General features: G+C 46.0%; 2 protein-coding genes across 3 annotated transcripts in view; one reads left to right on the forward strand and one right to left on the reverse strand.

Annotated features, from left to right (window-relative positions):
- The window catches only part of LOC119399917 (cytosolic endo-beta-N-acetylglucosaminidase), a 192877-nt gene extending 189395 nt beyond the window's left edge, over positions 1–3482 (forward strand). For both annotated transcript variants that reach the window (XM_049417895.1, XM_037666807.2), the window contains exons 8-9: positions 1848–2099; positions 3163–3482. In XM_049417895.1, the coding sequence (XP_049273852.1) occupies positions 1848–2099; positions 3163–3433 (523 nt within the window). In that variant the 3' untranslated portion in view covers positions 3434–3482. The remainder of the gene's footprint in view (positions 1–1847; positions 2100–3162) is intronic.
- Positions 1–12401, reverse strand: part of LOC119399920 (60S ribosomal protein L18) — a 230300-nt gene that overhangs the window by 99874 nt on the left and 118025 nt on the right. The gene's annotated exons all lie outside the window — the stretch shown is intronic.

Consider the following 12401-nt stretch of genomic DNA (forward strand, 5'->3'; position numbering starts at 1 on the left):
AATAAAAATATTTACAGTTTCGTCACGGGTTACTGGCGTTGACGTGGCAGCTCCGGTGCTGAGGCGACGACTTGTCGTGTCTGCGAAGTGCGTTGCTTCACCGGAGCACGACCGTCTGTTGCACCGTCGGGTAGCTGCAGTTGCCGGTCCACGCCACGTCAGGTACTTGCTTTGGCTGTACCGCTCGTAGTCCGGTGCGCGACCCACGGAGCATAGCCGCAGAACGTCTGTGCGTCCTCAGGAGAAGGGTCTCGCTGATGCGCGCTGGTCGCCCTCCTGGTCACGCCTCCCAGGTCACAGTACGTTGCTGCGAAAGCTGGGGCACATTCCCAGGAGCTGTGCTGGCGGACCTCAGGCGAACGCCTTGCCACGACCACCGCTCGTCCGTGCCTCTGCCCGTTCCAAGCGCTCTCTGCCTTCCTCCTTCTCCTCGCCGGCCACGTCGCCTCTCGTGCCTCTTCTTCTCCCTCTTCTTTGCGTTCTTTTTTCAATTCTCCTTCAATGTATGGTCTTCTTCTTTCTCTTCACTCTATATTTCTTCGTTTGACATCTGTCTTTTCTCTCATTTCTTCTTCCTCTACTTCTCCCTCTTCTGCCAGAAGTCACCAAATTCATGACAGTCGTACAACTGTATCAGAGCCAGCATCACCTTCGGCGACCATACTTATGGTGACATGGTGTGGTTGTCTTGAGCAGTTTCATGTAGCAGTTGTTATACTTCAAGTTTTGATCTCACATTTCAATTTGTGGGCTCTGTATATGTATGTGAAGATTGGTCTCCTAAAAAAGAATTGCTGTAAGCAATCAAGGCCACAAAGCTACATGCTCGACTGGCTTATAACGGGTGCACAGAGAAAGAAATGAATGGCAAAATCTGGCTACCATAATATAGTGAATTATTGCATCTATCGCATGTGCAAGACTTACTGACTGATACCTGTGCATTCGGAGCTGGCTGCTTGGGAAGTAGCTTTGTGCGCTGTGCATGCATCATCTCAAAACTGCAGTACCTTTCTCTAGTAGTGACTGCTCAACCCTGGCATCATCTAGTTTTTATTATTCAAGCGTCGGGTACTGAAATTTAGTTCCGTGAGTGTGTAGGGCGATGAAAGGTTTATGTAAAGGGAAAAAAAAAAAAGATTACCATCTGCCCGACTGTAGCACAAAGCCACAAAGGGAACCGCTTTATTACAGTGCACTTTGCTGCAAAACCACCTTGGCCCTTGGGAACGCTTCTGTGCCTGTGTAGTGTACTAATACGAGACATATATGCACCTTAGGTAATTGACAATGTTAAATGGAAGTAGTGCAAGCTTGTTCAACTGACACGAACAAAAATTGTTGTAACGCAAAGGTGAGACCAGTGATAGCTAGAACAACTGTTATTAAGTACATCGTTGAAACATAATGTGTTGTATGGCTTGCATGTTGAAGAACGTAGGAAAATCTTGGACTCTCTTTGACGGACTTAAAGCATTTTTCTTCATATATTTTCGTGCCAATTTAGGCTAATCTACAATTGTATATTCAGGTTTACTTTCAGGTCTTGCTATATGAACCTGGCGATTATTCAACACCAATTATTGTACGCTTTGTCATCACATTGAATCATAGTAACGGTATTACACTCAAACCTCGATATAGCGAACACGGATATAACGAATTATCGGTTATAATGAAGTAAATAAGGAATAGTCTTGTCAGAAATAGTGTTATGAATAAACGTTTATAACGAATTTTCGGATATAACGAAGTTATTTTCGTGGCATATGTGGCTTTGTTATAAGGTTTGAGTGTAGCACAGGCCTGGCTACAGCATGCAGTGATTGATGTGCAATTCTCAACAGATTGTTTGCCTGCGACCTCCCCCTGGGCTCTTTAAGCGTCAGCTACACCTTCTCCCCGGACGTCGACCGCACGACCGGCGTCGACATCGTGCTCGTCTTGAAGGTCCAGACGTCGTCGGGTGAAGAGGAACAGCTGATGCTGGGCGTCACCATCTCGACGCCCGACGACAAATGCTACGAAGCCAAACTTGTCATTTCGGACGTGCCTGCTCCCGAGAGCTCTGTCGACACCGAGTGTGCTTGGCAGACCAGGTACGTGAAGAACAAAATGAGACTTGAAAGGGGTTCTGCAACACTTTTTGAGCATGGTCTTTCTGAAATCGCTGGCGATCGTAGTCGAGGATCCCGAGAACACATGAGCCAAACATTATAGCGCAGCACTTTACCTGCAATTTAAGACAAATTGTCAAAGTCAGCTAGGAATCTCACTCACTCTTCTCTCGACAAATGATGTCATAAGCCCAAAGTCCATGGCCATTGGCTGATTTGAGCATCGTGCACTGCATAGTCACCGCTGCCTCTGCAAGATGCTGCCATGGGCCCGCACGCACACTCGCAATCACACTGAAAGTAAGCCGCGCGCTTCAAGACAAAAAAGAAAATGAAGTGCTCAAGGTCATGACGTGCACTGACGAACAGACATAGCTTCTAGTCCCCTTGTCATCCCCACCCTGCATAGCTTTCAGCATGCTCGCAGGTACGAAAGGAGAGAGAAAGTGCTTAAGACGTGCGGTAAATCCCCGTTACTCCACTTATACTTCACGGATTCTAAATATTTTTATGGCAGTCGATTCGTGAGGCAAGAAACTCCTTCAATGAAGCCATTCGATGATTACTTGGAGAAGTGCTGCAGTGCCCCTTTAACCTTTCAAAAGCTTATGTCTATATTAAGAAAAAACATGTACAGTGAAAAGCAACTTGTAGTCACAACCATGAGAAGAATGACATCCGGCTGTGGAATGGACTAGAATCGAGCCAAAGGAATGAAAATTCCAGTGCATAGTGGTTGGCAATATGACATCAGCCACATCGCGCAAGTGTGCCCAAGTTGTGCCTTTTCTAAATTGTGGAAGTACTTGTGTGCCTGGTTACCATGTCCCTTGTATGCAATGTTGTTAGCATGACGAACGTAGGAAAACCAACGAAACCATTTTAAAATGTCTCTTATAACCGATTGTATCATGTAACAGTGTCTCTTGTAACGAGATTTTACTGTATCAACGATTAAGCAAAACTTGCAGTGGTGCCTGGTGAGGGGGCCTTGGCCTCTCCGCATGTACAAGCAGCTGTCTTCTGAAACCCTTGTCACTTTCAGGAAGTACCTCGTGAAGGATTTGCAGACCGACCACGGTGCCACTCTCAGAGAGGTCGGCGTCTCCTTCTCATTTCACGAGCCAACTGTTGCTGGTAGCTGCCTCTTGGGAGAACTGGCCCTGAAACGACCGGACGGCACATCCGAAAATGTGACCGCGAAGAAGAGCTCCAGCAACGAAGGCTTGGAAGACTCTGTACTCGACGACGGAGCACGGAGCGATGGAGCCGAGCCACACGTGAAGCGTCAGCGAGTCCAGGACGGCGAGACTTAGAAACAGTTTTTCAGATACTGTGAGCTTGGTTACCAATAGTTCTTGGCACATTCAGTGATGCGAAAGATGATTTTTATACATTAAATGAGTCGCAAACTGCTCACCCAGAAACCTAGCCTCTCTCTTTTGTTGTTACGCACTGGAATGCCAAAAACTCACAGGGTCCCTTATGCATCTGCCTTAGTCGACTCGAAGACGAAAGCCATCTTTCTTTTTCTTCTGAGTCGATGTATTGAACCTCCTGCGCCCCCCTTCGAAAGCTTTCTGCCACTAACATGGTTTTTCAATGCCTCCAGGATCAAAGGCATTGTAAGCTTTCTGCACCTCACCTTGTTTTGCACAGGCTCCAGGATTGGCCCAGCTTTGAACAAGCAACGATGCCATGCTTAATAAGAACTTGTTGTTGGGCGAGTTGTTGAGTACTTAACAGCTTGATTTTTTCGCTACGAAAGACGAACACATGAGAAAAGAGAGAGGTGCTACTTCTCTCATGTCCTTTAATAAGCACTTACGCAAGAACAGCACTAAAAGCTGTTCAAGCTTCAAAAAAAGAAAAGAGAAAGAAAAAAGCTCGCTAGCGTGCCCTTATTTCCGGACGTATCCATGCACCGCAAGCGCGTTGTGTAGTGCGTAGAGTTACTGTATATGCTAGCATATACAGTAACTCTAGTAGTGCGTTTCGCATGCTGCCTAGCCGCGGCGGGAGGCGCAATGGCGGCCGTCGTAGCAGACGACGCGACTGTCCTCACCCTCAGTGGAGCGCGCGGGCATCAAGGCACTCTAAGCACGCCAAGCACGAAGCGTCACAAATGTGCGACGCAAAGGAGCGAAAACAGCGTTCGCGAACAACCAAAACAGCCGCGGGCCTTCAGAAAGGCGGGGTCACCATCCATATAATTTTACGACAATCGCGTTGTTGGCGACCAAGGCTTCATGCAGCGACTGTGGCAAACTTATTTCGTTTTCGATTTTACTCGGTGCACGCCAACGAACGTGTGCATTTTCTTCTCTATGGCTATCGCGACTACGAAAAAAAAAAAAAAAAACGTTTTCTCTCTCTCTCAGAGCTGAAGCTCGCGTGACGAACGATAGCCTGAAGAGTCTGTGCCAAAGATAAATCGTTCAATCACCGGTTTACAAACGATGGGAATATTGCAGATATGCGTAATGTAATTGATTGCACAACCGTTGACGTGAGTAAAGAACTTGAAGTTTATGCACTGTAACGTGGAGCAAGCGCCTCTTCTAACATTTGGCTACATTAAAAGTCCAGATATGGACATGTTTAGGCGATGCATGCAGCCACATTTGTTTATTTATATCGCAGGTCCATTAAGAGACCGTAGCAGAGGTGCATACATACACATTAGTGATGCAGAACTATCGATAAATTGACTATCGATAGCATCAATAGTTTTTTGAAACTATCGATAGTGTAAGACAAACTATCGATAGTGCAATCGGTAGTACCATGGGTAATACTAGCGATATTACTGCCGCGCGTGTTTTTTGCTTTGTTTTAATGTATTCGGGTTTTACTTACAAAGACTGTTAGCAACGTTTGACGCAAACCGCACCGTAATGTTTGAGAAGATTCACGATTGTTTGAGATCGTTCTGTTAAAGGGACTCTCTACCGTCCTTTATCGCTTTTCTGTTTTGTACCACAATAGAAAGCGTACCGCCTGAAGTGTCCAACCTTGCAGCGGTTTCTCTGGAAAGTGAGTAGAAATTTTTAAAACAGAATTTTTCGATCTGCATGCGTTCGGTCTTCTTCCATTGGCCTGAAACATGCCCACAACACTGGTTGGTGGACGCGATGACGATTGTAGTGCCGGTAAAAATTAAAACTGAAAGCACATGATTTCTGTGGGATTACTTAATTTTTGCTGAACACTAATGTAAGGCATGTAACAGTCGTTTTCAGCGCGCTAGCAGTTAAATGAAGCCTTATTATACGATTACAGAACACTTGTTTTGCTGTAATCGCAATATATGCGTTTATTTTAGCACTGCTGCCGCAATCAAAGCCAAGTTGATTCCTCAAAAAGAGACGATAAATGCACGCCTTCACAGCGCAGCACATGTAAGACACCCAAACAACAATACAGCGGCACAGTACGACCAGCGCGAAGGGCCGCATGCATAGCGCATGAGTTGAAGCAGACGAAATCGAAGACAGCGCCGCAAGCAGCGCCACCGGGCGCCTTTTTGGAGGTGTGAGAAAAAAAAAAGCAAAAAATTACTATCTGACGCAACCGAAAGCTGCCTCAAGTGTGTAGATATACGTGTTTGTTTTCAAGCAAAATGAGACTACCTGCGAGGATTTCTTGTCCTACCAGTAGATTGACCACATCGCTGTTGGGTGACGCTAGCGGTCATTCTTTTACAATTTTCAACATCATATAAAAATATAATTCCTTTTTTATGGGGCAAAAGCATGCTCGTTGCCACCGATGTGACGAACGATCTTCTCATTTTCACCACAATCAGAAAATTTTTTCCGAGCGGTAGACAGTCGATTAGGCGCCGGACGTGAATTAGTCAAGTTACTTCGAGAGCTTACTCGAGCACCAGCGATAACGCTGGAAGGTTCGATGACTGATGTATAAAAGATGACGCGTTCCACCGATGATCAGATTCCTCGGTGGCCGACGACTGTTTCTCGCCGCTATCACTGCGCAGCGTGTATCGCTTGTATTTTGAGTTTTGATTTTCTGCGAACAAGTTCGTTCAAATAAAGAGCTCTGTATTGCCGAGACTTGCTGCGGCATTCTTAACCGTCACAACCGTGAGACAATACTATCGACGGTGGTGTGAATAATGATGCTGTTGCTGGCCGGTCATATTGCCAAAACAGCCTACTATCAGCTTCGCTTAATTTATGAGCAATTCTTGTTCTCTCTCTCTTGGCGAAAGAAATAAATTATTTTCAGCGGGGAAGATGGCGGAATATGTCCATCAATAAATTCACTTCCAAAAGCAACCAGTTACACCTTACAATTAACAAACTTAGTTCATGATATTTTTTTTATTTTGAAATAATAAAAGTGAAGCCGCGCAGTTCCACTACATGTAACGCCTTCCTTTCCGCTAAAGCTGAACAGTTTGACTTTATGATCATGCGTCAGCAAAGCACTCTGGTGAAGAACGCAAGCATGTCAACTTTCTTGCCCTTCAGCCTGCTCCTCCGGCTCCACTATGTACCACGCGCGCGGGGAACCAAGTTTATTCTGCAATGAGTTTGTGCTGTTGATTTTATACTATCGATAGTACCATCGAATTTTTTTACTATCGATAGCGCTATCGATAGTATTTTTTAGCATCGATAGTTCGATAGTGACTCAGCTATCCTTAGTATCGATAGTACCATCGATAGTACTGCACCACTAATATACAGTCAACTAATACATAATACATGCAATACTATTACATCAACACAATAACGCCAAGCACTGTAACAACAACAAGAAACAAGGTAGAAAGACTGTTAACAAAACGGAAACTACGCCTATGAGCTCTACGATAAATACCAACGGAGCAGAATGCCACAACTCTATCACCACATATATATTAGATAAGGCTAGCATAAAATGAACCAAATACTGCATAAAAGCGAGGCCAGCGACAAATGAAAAAATGGGGACGCATAAAAAGGTACCAACAATACAAAGGGTACCAAGGTAAGCTACCATTAAAGGGACCGACAACTGATTTTTATCGACCCAGTTTTTTATGGCGCGACATGAAGCTCACCCTTCGTAGCGTTTGTAGCTGCAGTGGTTTATCCGAAAAGCACGTAGTTATTTTATAAGCAGTATTTTTCGATCTGAAAGGCTCCAAACACGCATGGAGGCTTGCTCCAGCAACGCTGAGAATTGATAGCGATGCCGCTAGCCCTTGTGAAAGCTGTCGTTGTTCTCCTTTCGCAGGAGTTACTGTAACTATGTTTAACCACCTTTATTTTGAGCTTTCCAACCATTTTTGAAAATAGCAAGCTGTTACAATGAGATGTGTGGCTTTATACACCTTCCCGGTATTTATACAGAGTTGTGTGCGCCTGCGCCCAAGGTTGCCTGCGCCTGTGTCATGGATGGCTTGTCCCGGCGTCGTTACTCTCTCGATACACGAGCCAAGCCAAGTAATCGAAAACGTAACTGTGCATATGCACGGTCGCACCGAGTAGCAGCGCGCGTCATTTCTGAGACAAAGTGTAGGTAGCAAAACTATGTCGCTCCAAAATGTCAGCGACCTGGAAACTGCGTGCACGGTTGCATGAGCACGCTGAAAAATTGCTCAAGAGGCGCTGACGAGCACGGGATCATTACGTCACGCGACGGCAGCGCCACTTTAATGCATACTACTAACGCAGGCCTATATGTACATTATTATGGAGTAATACCTTTTAATATAAAGAAACGAACAATATTTCAATACTAACAAAGAAATCGTCGACCGCGTACAGCAGTCATTGGTCACGTGGCCGTCTTCATCGGTTCATTCGTGTTTTTGCCGCCAGAGGCGCCACAGGTCATTTTTCGCGACTTTCAATTAAGAAATAAAAATATAAGTCCATCTCTCACGAAAAAAACAGGGTTGGTTTTAGTAAGTGCAACGGACAATCTTTACATCAGTGGAGTCAACTCATTTCACATTCTGGGCAGTTGTCGGTCCCTTTAAAGGAGTATTGACACGATTTTGAGACATCGCAAAAGGGACATTTTCCGTTTCCTTGGTATGCAGTGTCAACGCTGTCCACACACCGGTGTCGGAGAACACGTATAAAATATTTTAATTTGACTTTGACGTTTTCGTCGCTGAGCATCTGCGTGTCAGCCCCGCTGCAATGGACATTATCCCGACGAGTCAAGACAGTTTCCCCGAGTTTGCGAGTTCTGCGTCCTGCATGCAGCCTAAATTGCAGATATCACTGTCAGGGTCAATGGACGACAGTTCACTCATCGCTGTTTATGTGCACCGCGAGCAGATGACGGATTTGCCTCTACTACGTCGCGAGTTTCTGTATCCCCGTGACGTCATACTGACATGAAATGTCAATGAGAAGCCGCCCCCTCGATATCGAAATCGAAAGTGTCTTTTTAATGTAGCGGTAATTAAAATATATACGATGCATTCCCAGGCACCACAATACTCGTTTTAGGTTTCTCGACACCAGTATTTTTATTTAGAGCAACAATAGGAAAATTGTTAAAATTCGTGTCAGTACTCCTTTAAGCTGTGACAGGCTGCCCACAAATGAGGACAAGGGAATGATTGAAGTAATTGTTCGGACGGGCCGACAGTTAAGAAAGTTGCGAGGACACGTTTTAACTCGATAGCGCTAGAGCGCAAGCTCGAAGCTTGTCTGTGTCAAAATTAGAAAGAAATCACCACAATTTTGCTCATTTATTTCAAGAAGAACTTAGTAAATTGGGTTTGGAGTCAAAAGCATCTTTCATACTCAAACCCACGCGTTCCTTTATCTTCCCCTCTTGGCGCGACTGGCTACCAAAAGAAAGCGGGGAGAGAACAAAAGAACGCGGGGACCGAACGACTTGGTGTCCTCCTCTGCACTGACACACTCTAACGAGAAATATTAATGACAACTAACAGACAATAATGCCAAGGAAAGTATAGGGGATGTTATTTGTAATAACTGGGATTCACATTTATATCCCAGTTATTACAAATAACATCCCCTATACTTTCCGTGGCATTATTGTCTGTTAGTTGTCATTAATATTGTTTCTAACAACAACAACAAAAAACAAGCCCTTAAAAGTAATCTTCTTTCCTTTATTTCTAACGAGATAAAGAAGTCACGGTGGCCGCCATGTTGGGGTCCCAGCCCAGAGAACCTGTCGTATAAAATCTTGTTTCGTTAGATCGAGTTTTAACTGCAATTAAATTCTGGGGTTTGACGGGCCGAAAACACACTCGATTATAAGGCGTGCCGCAGCGGTTACTACGGATTAATTTCGACCACACATGGGGTTCTTTAACCGGCCCTCTCCCTTCTGATTTTTTTGGCCGAAAACGATACAAAAATACCGATTCCTTTTTTCTGATTTCATTCTACGGGTCTTGAAAGAAGGAAGGAAATAACTTTATTACGAGTCCTGCGAGTTGGTGGGGCGGGCCGATGGCCCCGCCTAGGAGACGGCCAGGAGTCCTTGAACCCTGGCGGCTTCCTCGGCTCGCTGGACGGCCCAGAGCTGATCCTCGAGGGCGGAGCTGAGCAGCGCGGCTTCCCAGCGTGCGCGAAGGCTGTCACTAGAGACCGCGTTCTCGGTATTGTGACTAATCCCTCGGCATTCCCATAACATATGCTCCAGAGTGGCTCTGGATTCACATTGCTTACATTGGTCCGTTTCGTATATATATCCGGATATATGATGTGCGAGAGCGCGGGATTCGGATACGTCCTAGTTTGTGACCGCCGCCATTCGACAGACTGCTTTTTTGTCAATTTTGGGTGAGGTGGCGGAAATATGCCCCTCTGTAACCTATAATGTTTTGTGATGTCGTTGTATCTGGTCATTCGGTCTTCCCACTCCCATTCGTCTACCGCGCCGTCACGTCCGGAGGGTGCTGCGGCGGCACTTGAGATCGCAGCTCGGTCCGTAAGCCCTCGAGCCGCGTCGTGTACCGCCCCCTTGTTGCTGCCCTCCGCGAGAGCGTGAGCGGGTGTCCATGTAATGAATATATCTCTGTTGCACGCTTGACCTCCTACAAGCAGAATGCGTAGTGCCTCCGTGGAGATGCGGCCGTTGGCAAAGAACTAAAAAAAAAATATTCAGAGGCGCTTTATTCTCAAGATACACGCAAAGTATTTTTTTTTTATTGTGCAGAGGATTGGCTTCACTGCACTGCACCCCGGAAAGTGCCCTAACCTCTACACATTTCGGTGCCGAAAATGTGCCTTTGAAATTTAAAAAATAAAGTGCAGGGAAGCGAGTCCGTGAAAACAAACCCTGCACGCGCCGGTGGGGGTTAGCTTACATCTAAGGGCGCCCACTGACGATACGTCGATACGCGGTCGTCGTCCAAATCCGATCATTTAGAGAAACTATGCTGCTATGTGTAGTCGCTGCTGCACCAGCAGAAGAACTAAGATCCTTCATTTAACGAATCTTGGGCAAACAAGGGCATTTTTTTAGAGGAGCTGTTCCGCCACGCTCGCACCACTCGTGCACAGAGGCGATGTCATGTGACGTCATCGCATGACATCGTAGCTTGGTCAACAATAGTCGGCCGATCACGGAGGTAGTGAAAAACCAGATGAGGCCATGTGGCGTCACTGTGACGTCGTGATGACGTCCCATTTTTTGGAGATCTGTGACGTCACGATGACGATAGCTTAAAGAATCTGTGCCGAATACAAAGCGTTCACTCACCGTTTTACTAACGATTTAAATATTGAGATATTCGTAATGTAATTGATTGCACAACCGTTGATGTGAGTAGGGAAAACTTGAAGTTTATGCGCAGTAACATGGAGCAAGCGCTACGACTAATACTTGGCGCCATGGACAGTTCACATGCTTAGTTGTGCGTATGTAACGAGCCTACGTACGCAGCACGGTTGAGGGAGAGAAGCGCGCATGCGCAGTACGTAACGTATCTACTGCAGGGACGCGCGTATACGCCCGTAACAATACGCGGCGTACGTAACGCAACGCTTACAACGTTGCCTTCTCGCGAGACCTGGAACATACCAGAAACGAGAACACATGATGGCTGTAGTGTAGTGATGCAGAACTATCGGTAAATTGACTATCGATAGTATCGATAGTTTTTTAACGCGATAGCGTTAGAGAGCTCGTGTCGCAGAAATTCCGTCGTCGGTGTCGGGACCGCGGGGACCGTTGGTTGTGAGCGAAAAATCATCCGTGAGCGAAAAATCGAGAAAGGAAATGGACAACTATGTCCATCTAGCGGAAAACATATCAAGCCAATGCCGCCTTTTCCAGAGGAGGCGTTGATCAAGCAAACAGCGAACGCTAGATAATGTGCTGCCATCTGTGAGGCATTGTGAGACTCTTCATTGCCTCCGAGATGGCAAACGCGCGGCGTGCATCTTGGAGGCCATGCGACTCTTGCCTTAGATCAAAAACCTGTATGTACCATTCTCGCGCGCGCGCGTGTGTGTGTCTGTGTGCGTGTGTGTGTAACATTAATAAGTATGCACTTAGTGGTTGAAGTGCGCACCAGGGGCCGGATTTCGCTATTGCGTTCAACTCTTAAAGGCGAAGCTTAAGGGTCCCCCAATTTTTGAAACTATCGATAGCGTAAACAAACTATCGATAGTGCAATTCGTAGCACCATCGGTAATACTATTAGCGACATTACTGCCACGCGTGTTTGTTGTTGATGTACTCGGGTTTCACCCACAAAGACTGTTAGTAGCAACGTTTGACGCAGACTGCGCAGCAATGTATGAGAAGCATCGCGATTGTTTTAGATCATTCTGTTAAGACTACGGGCCGGACGCGTATAGTCAAATTTCTTCGAAGCCTGCGCGACCATCTGGAAGGTTCGATGACTGATGTATAAAAGACGACGCGTTCCACCGCTGATCAGATTACTCGACGGCCGACGACTGTTCACTCCGCTATCAGTGCGCAGCGTCTATCTCTTGTATACTGAGTTTTGATTGTATGCATACTGAGTGGCTGCAGCGAAAAATTAGACGCACGGACGAAGGAAAGAAACACGAAGACGCTGCTGAGACTGCTTCTTTCCTTCGTCCGTGCGTCTATTTCTTCGCTGCAGCCACTCAACATGCACGATCACCAAGTAGGCCAGTTACAAACCATTATAATTATTTTATGGGCAGGAGTTCGCCCAAATAGAGAGCTCGGTATTTCCCTGTCTTGCCTCCAAGTAACGCAGAACGTTGAGTCAGCGTTGGCTGAATGCAACTAATTTGACGCAACGCAACCGTAAACAGTGAAATGTAATGTTGT

The sequence above is a fragment of the Rhipicephalus sanguineus genome, chromosome 7 (genome assembly GCF_013339695.2).
Source record: "Rhipicephalus sanguineus isolate Rsan-2018 chromosome 7, BIME_Rsan_1.4, whole genome shotgun sequence".
NCBI lineage: Eukaryota > Metazoa > Arthropoda > Arachnida > Ixodida > Ixodidae > Rhipicephalus > Rhipicephalus sanguineus.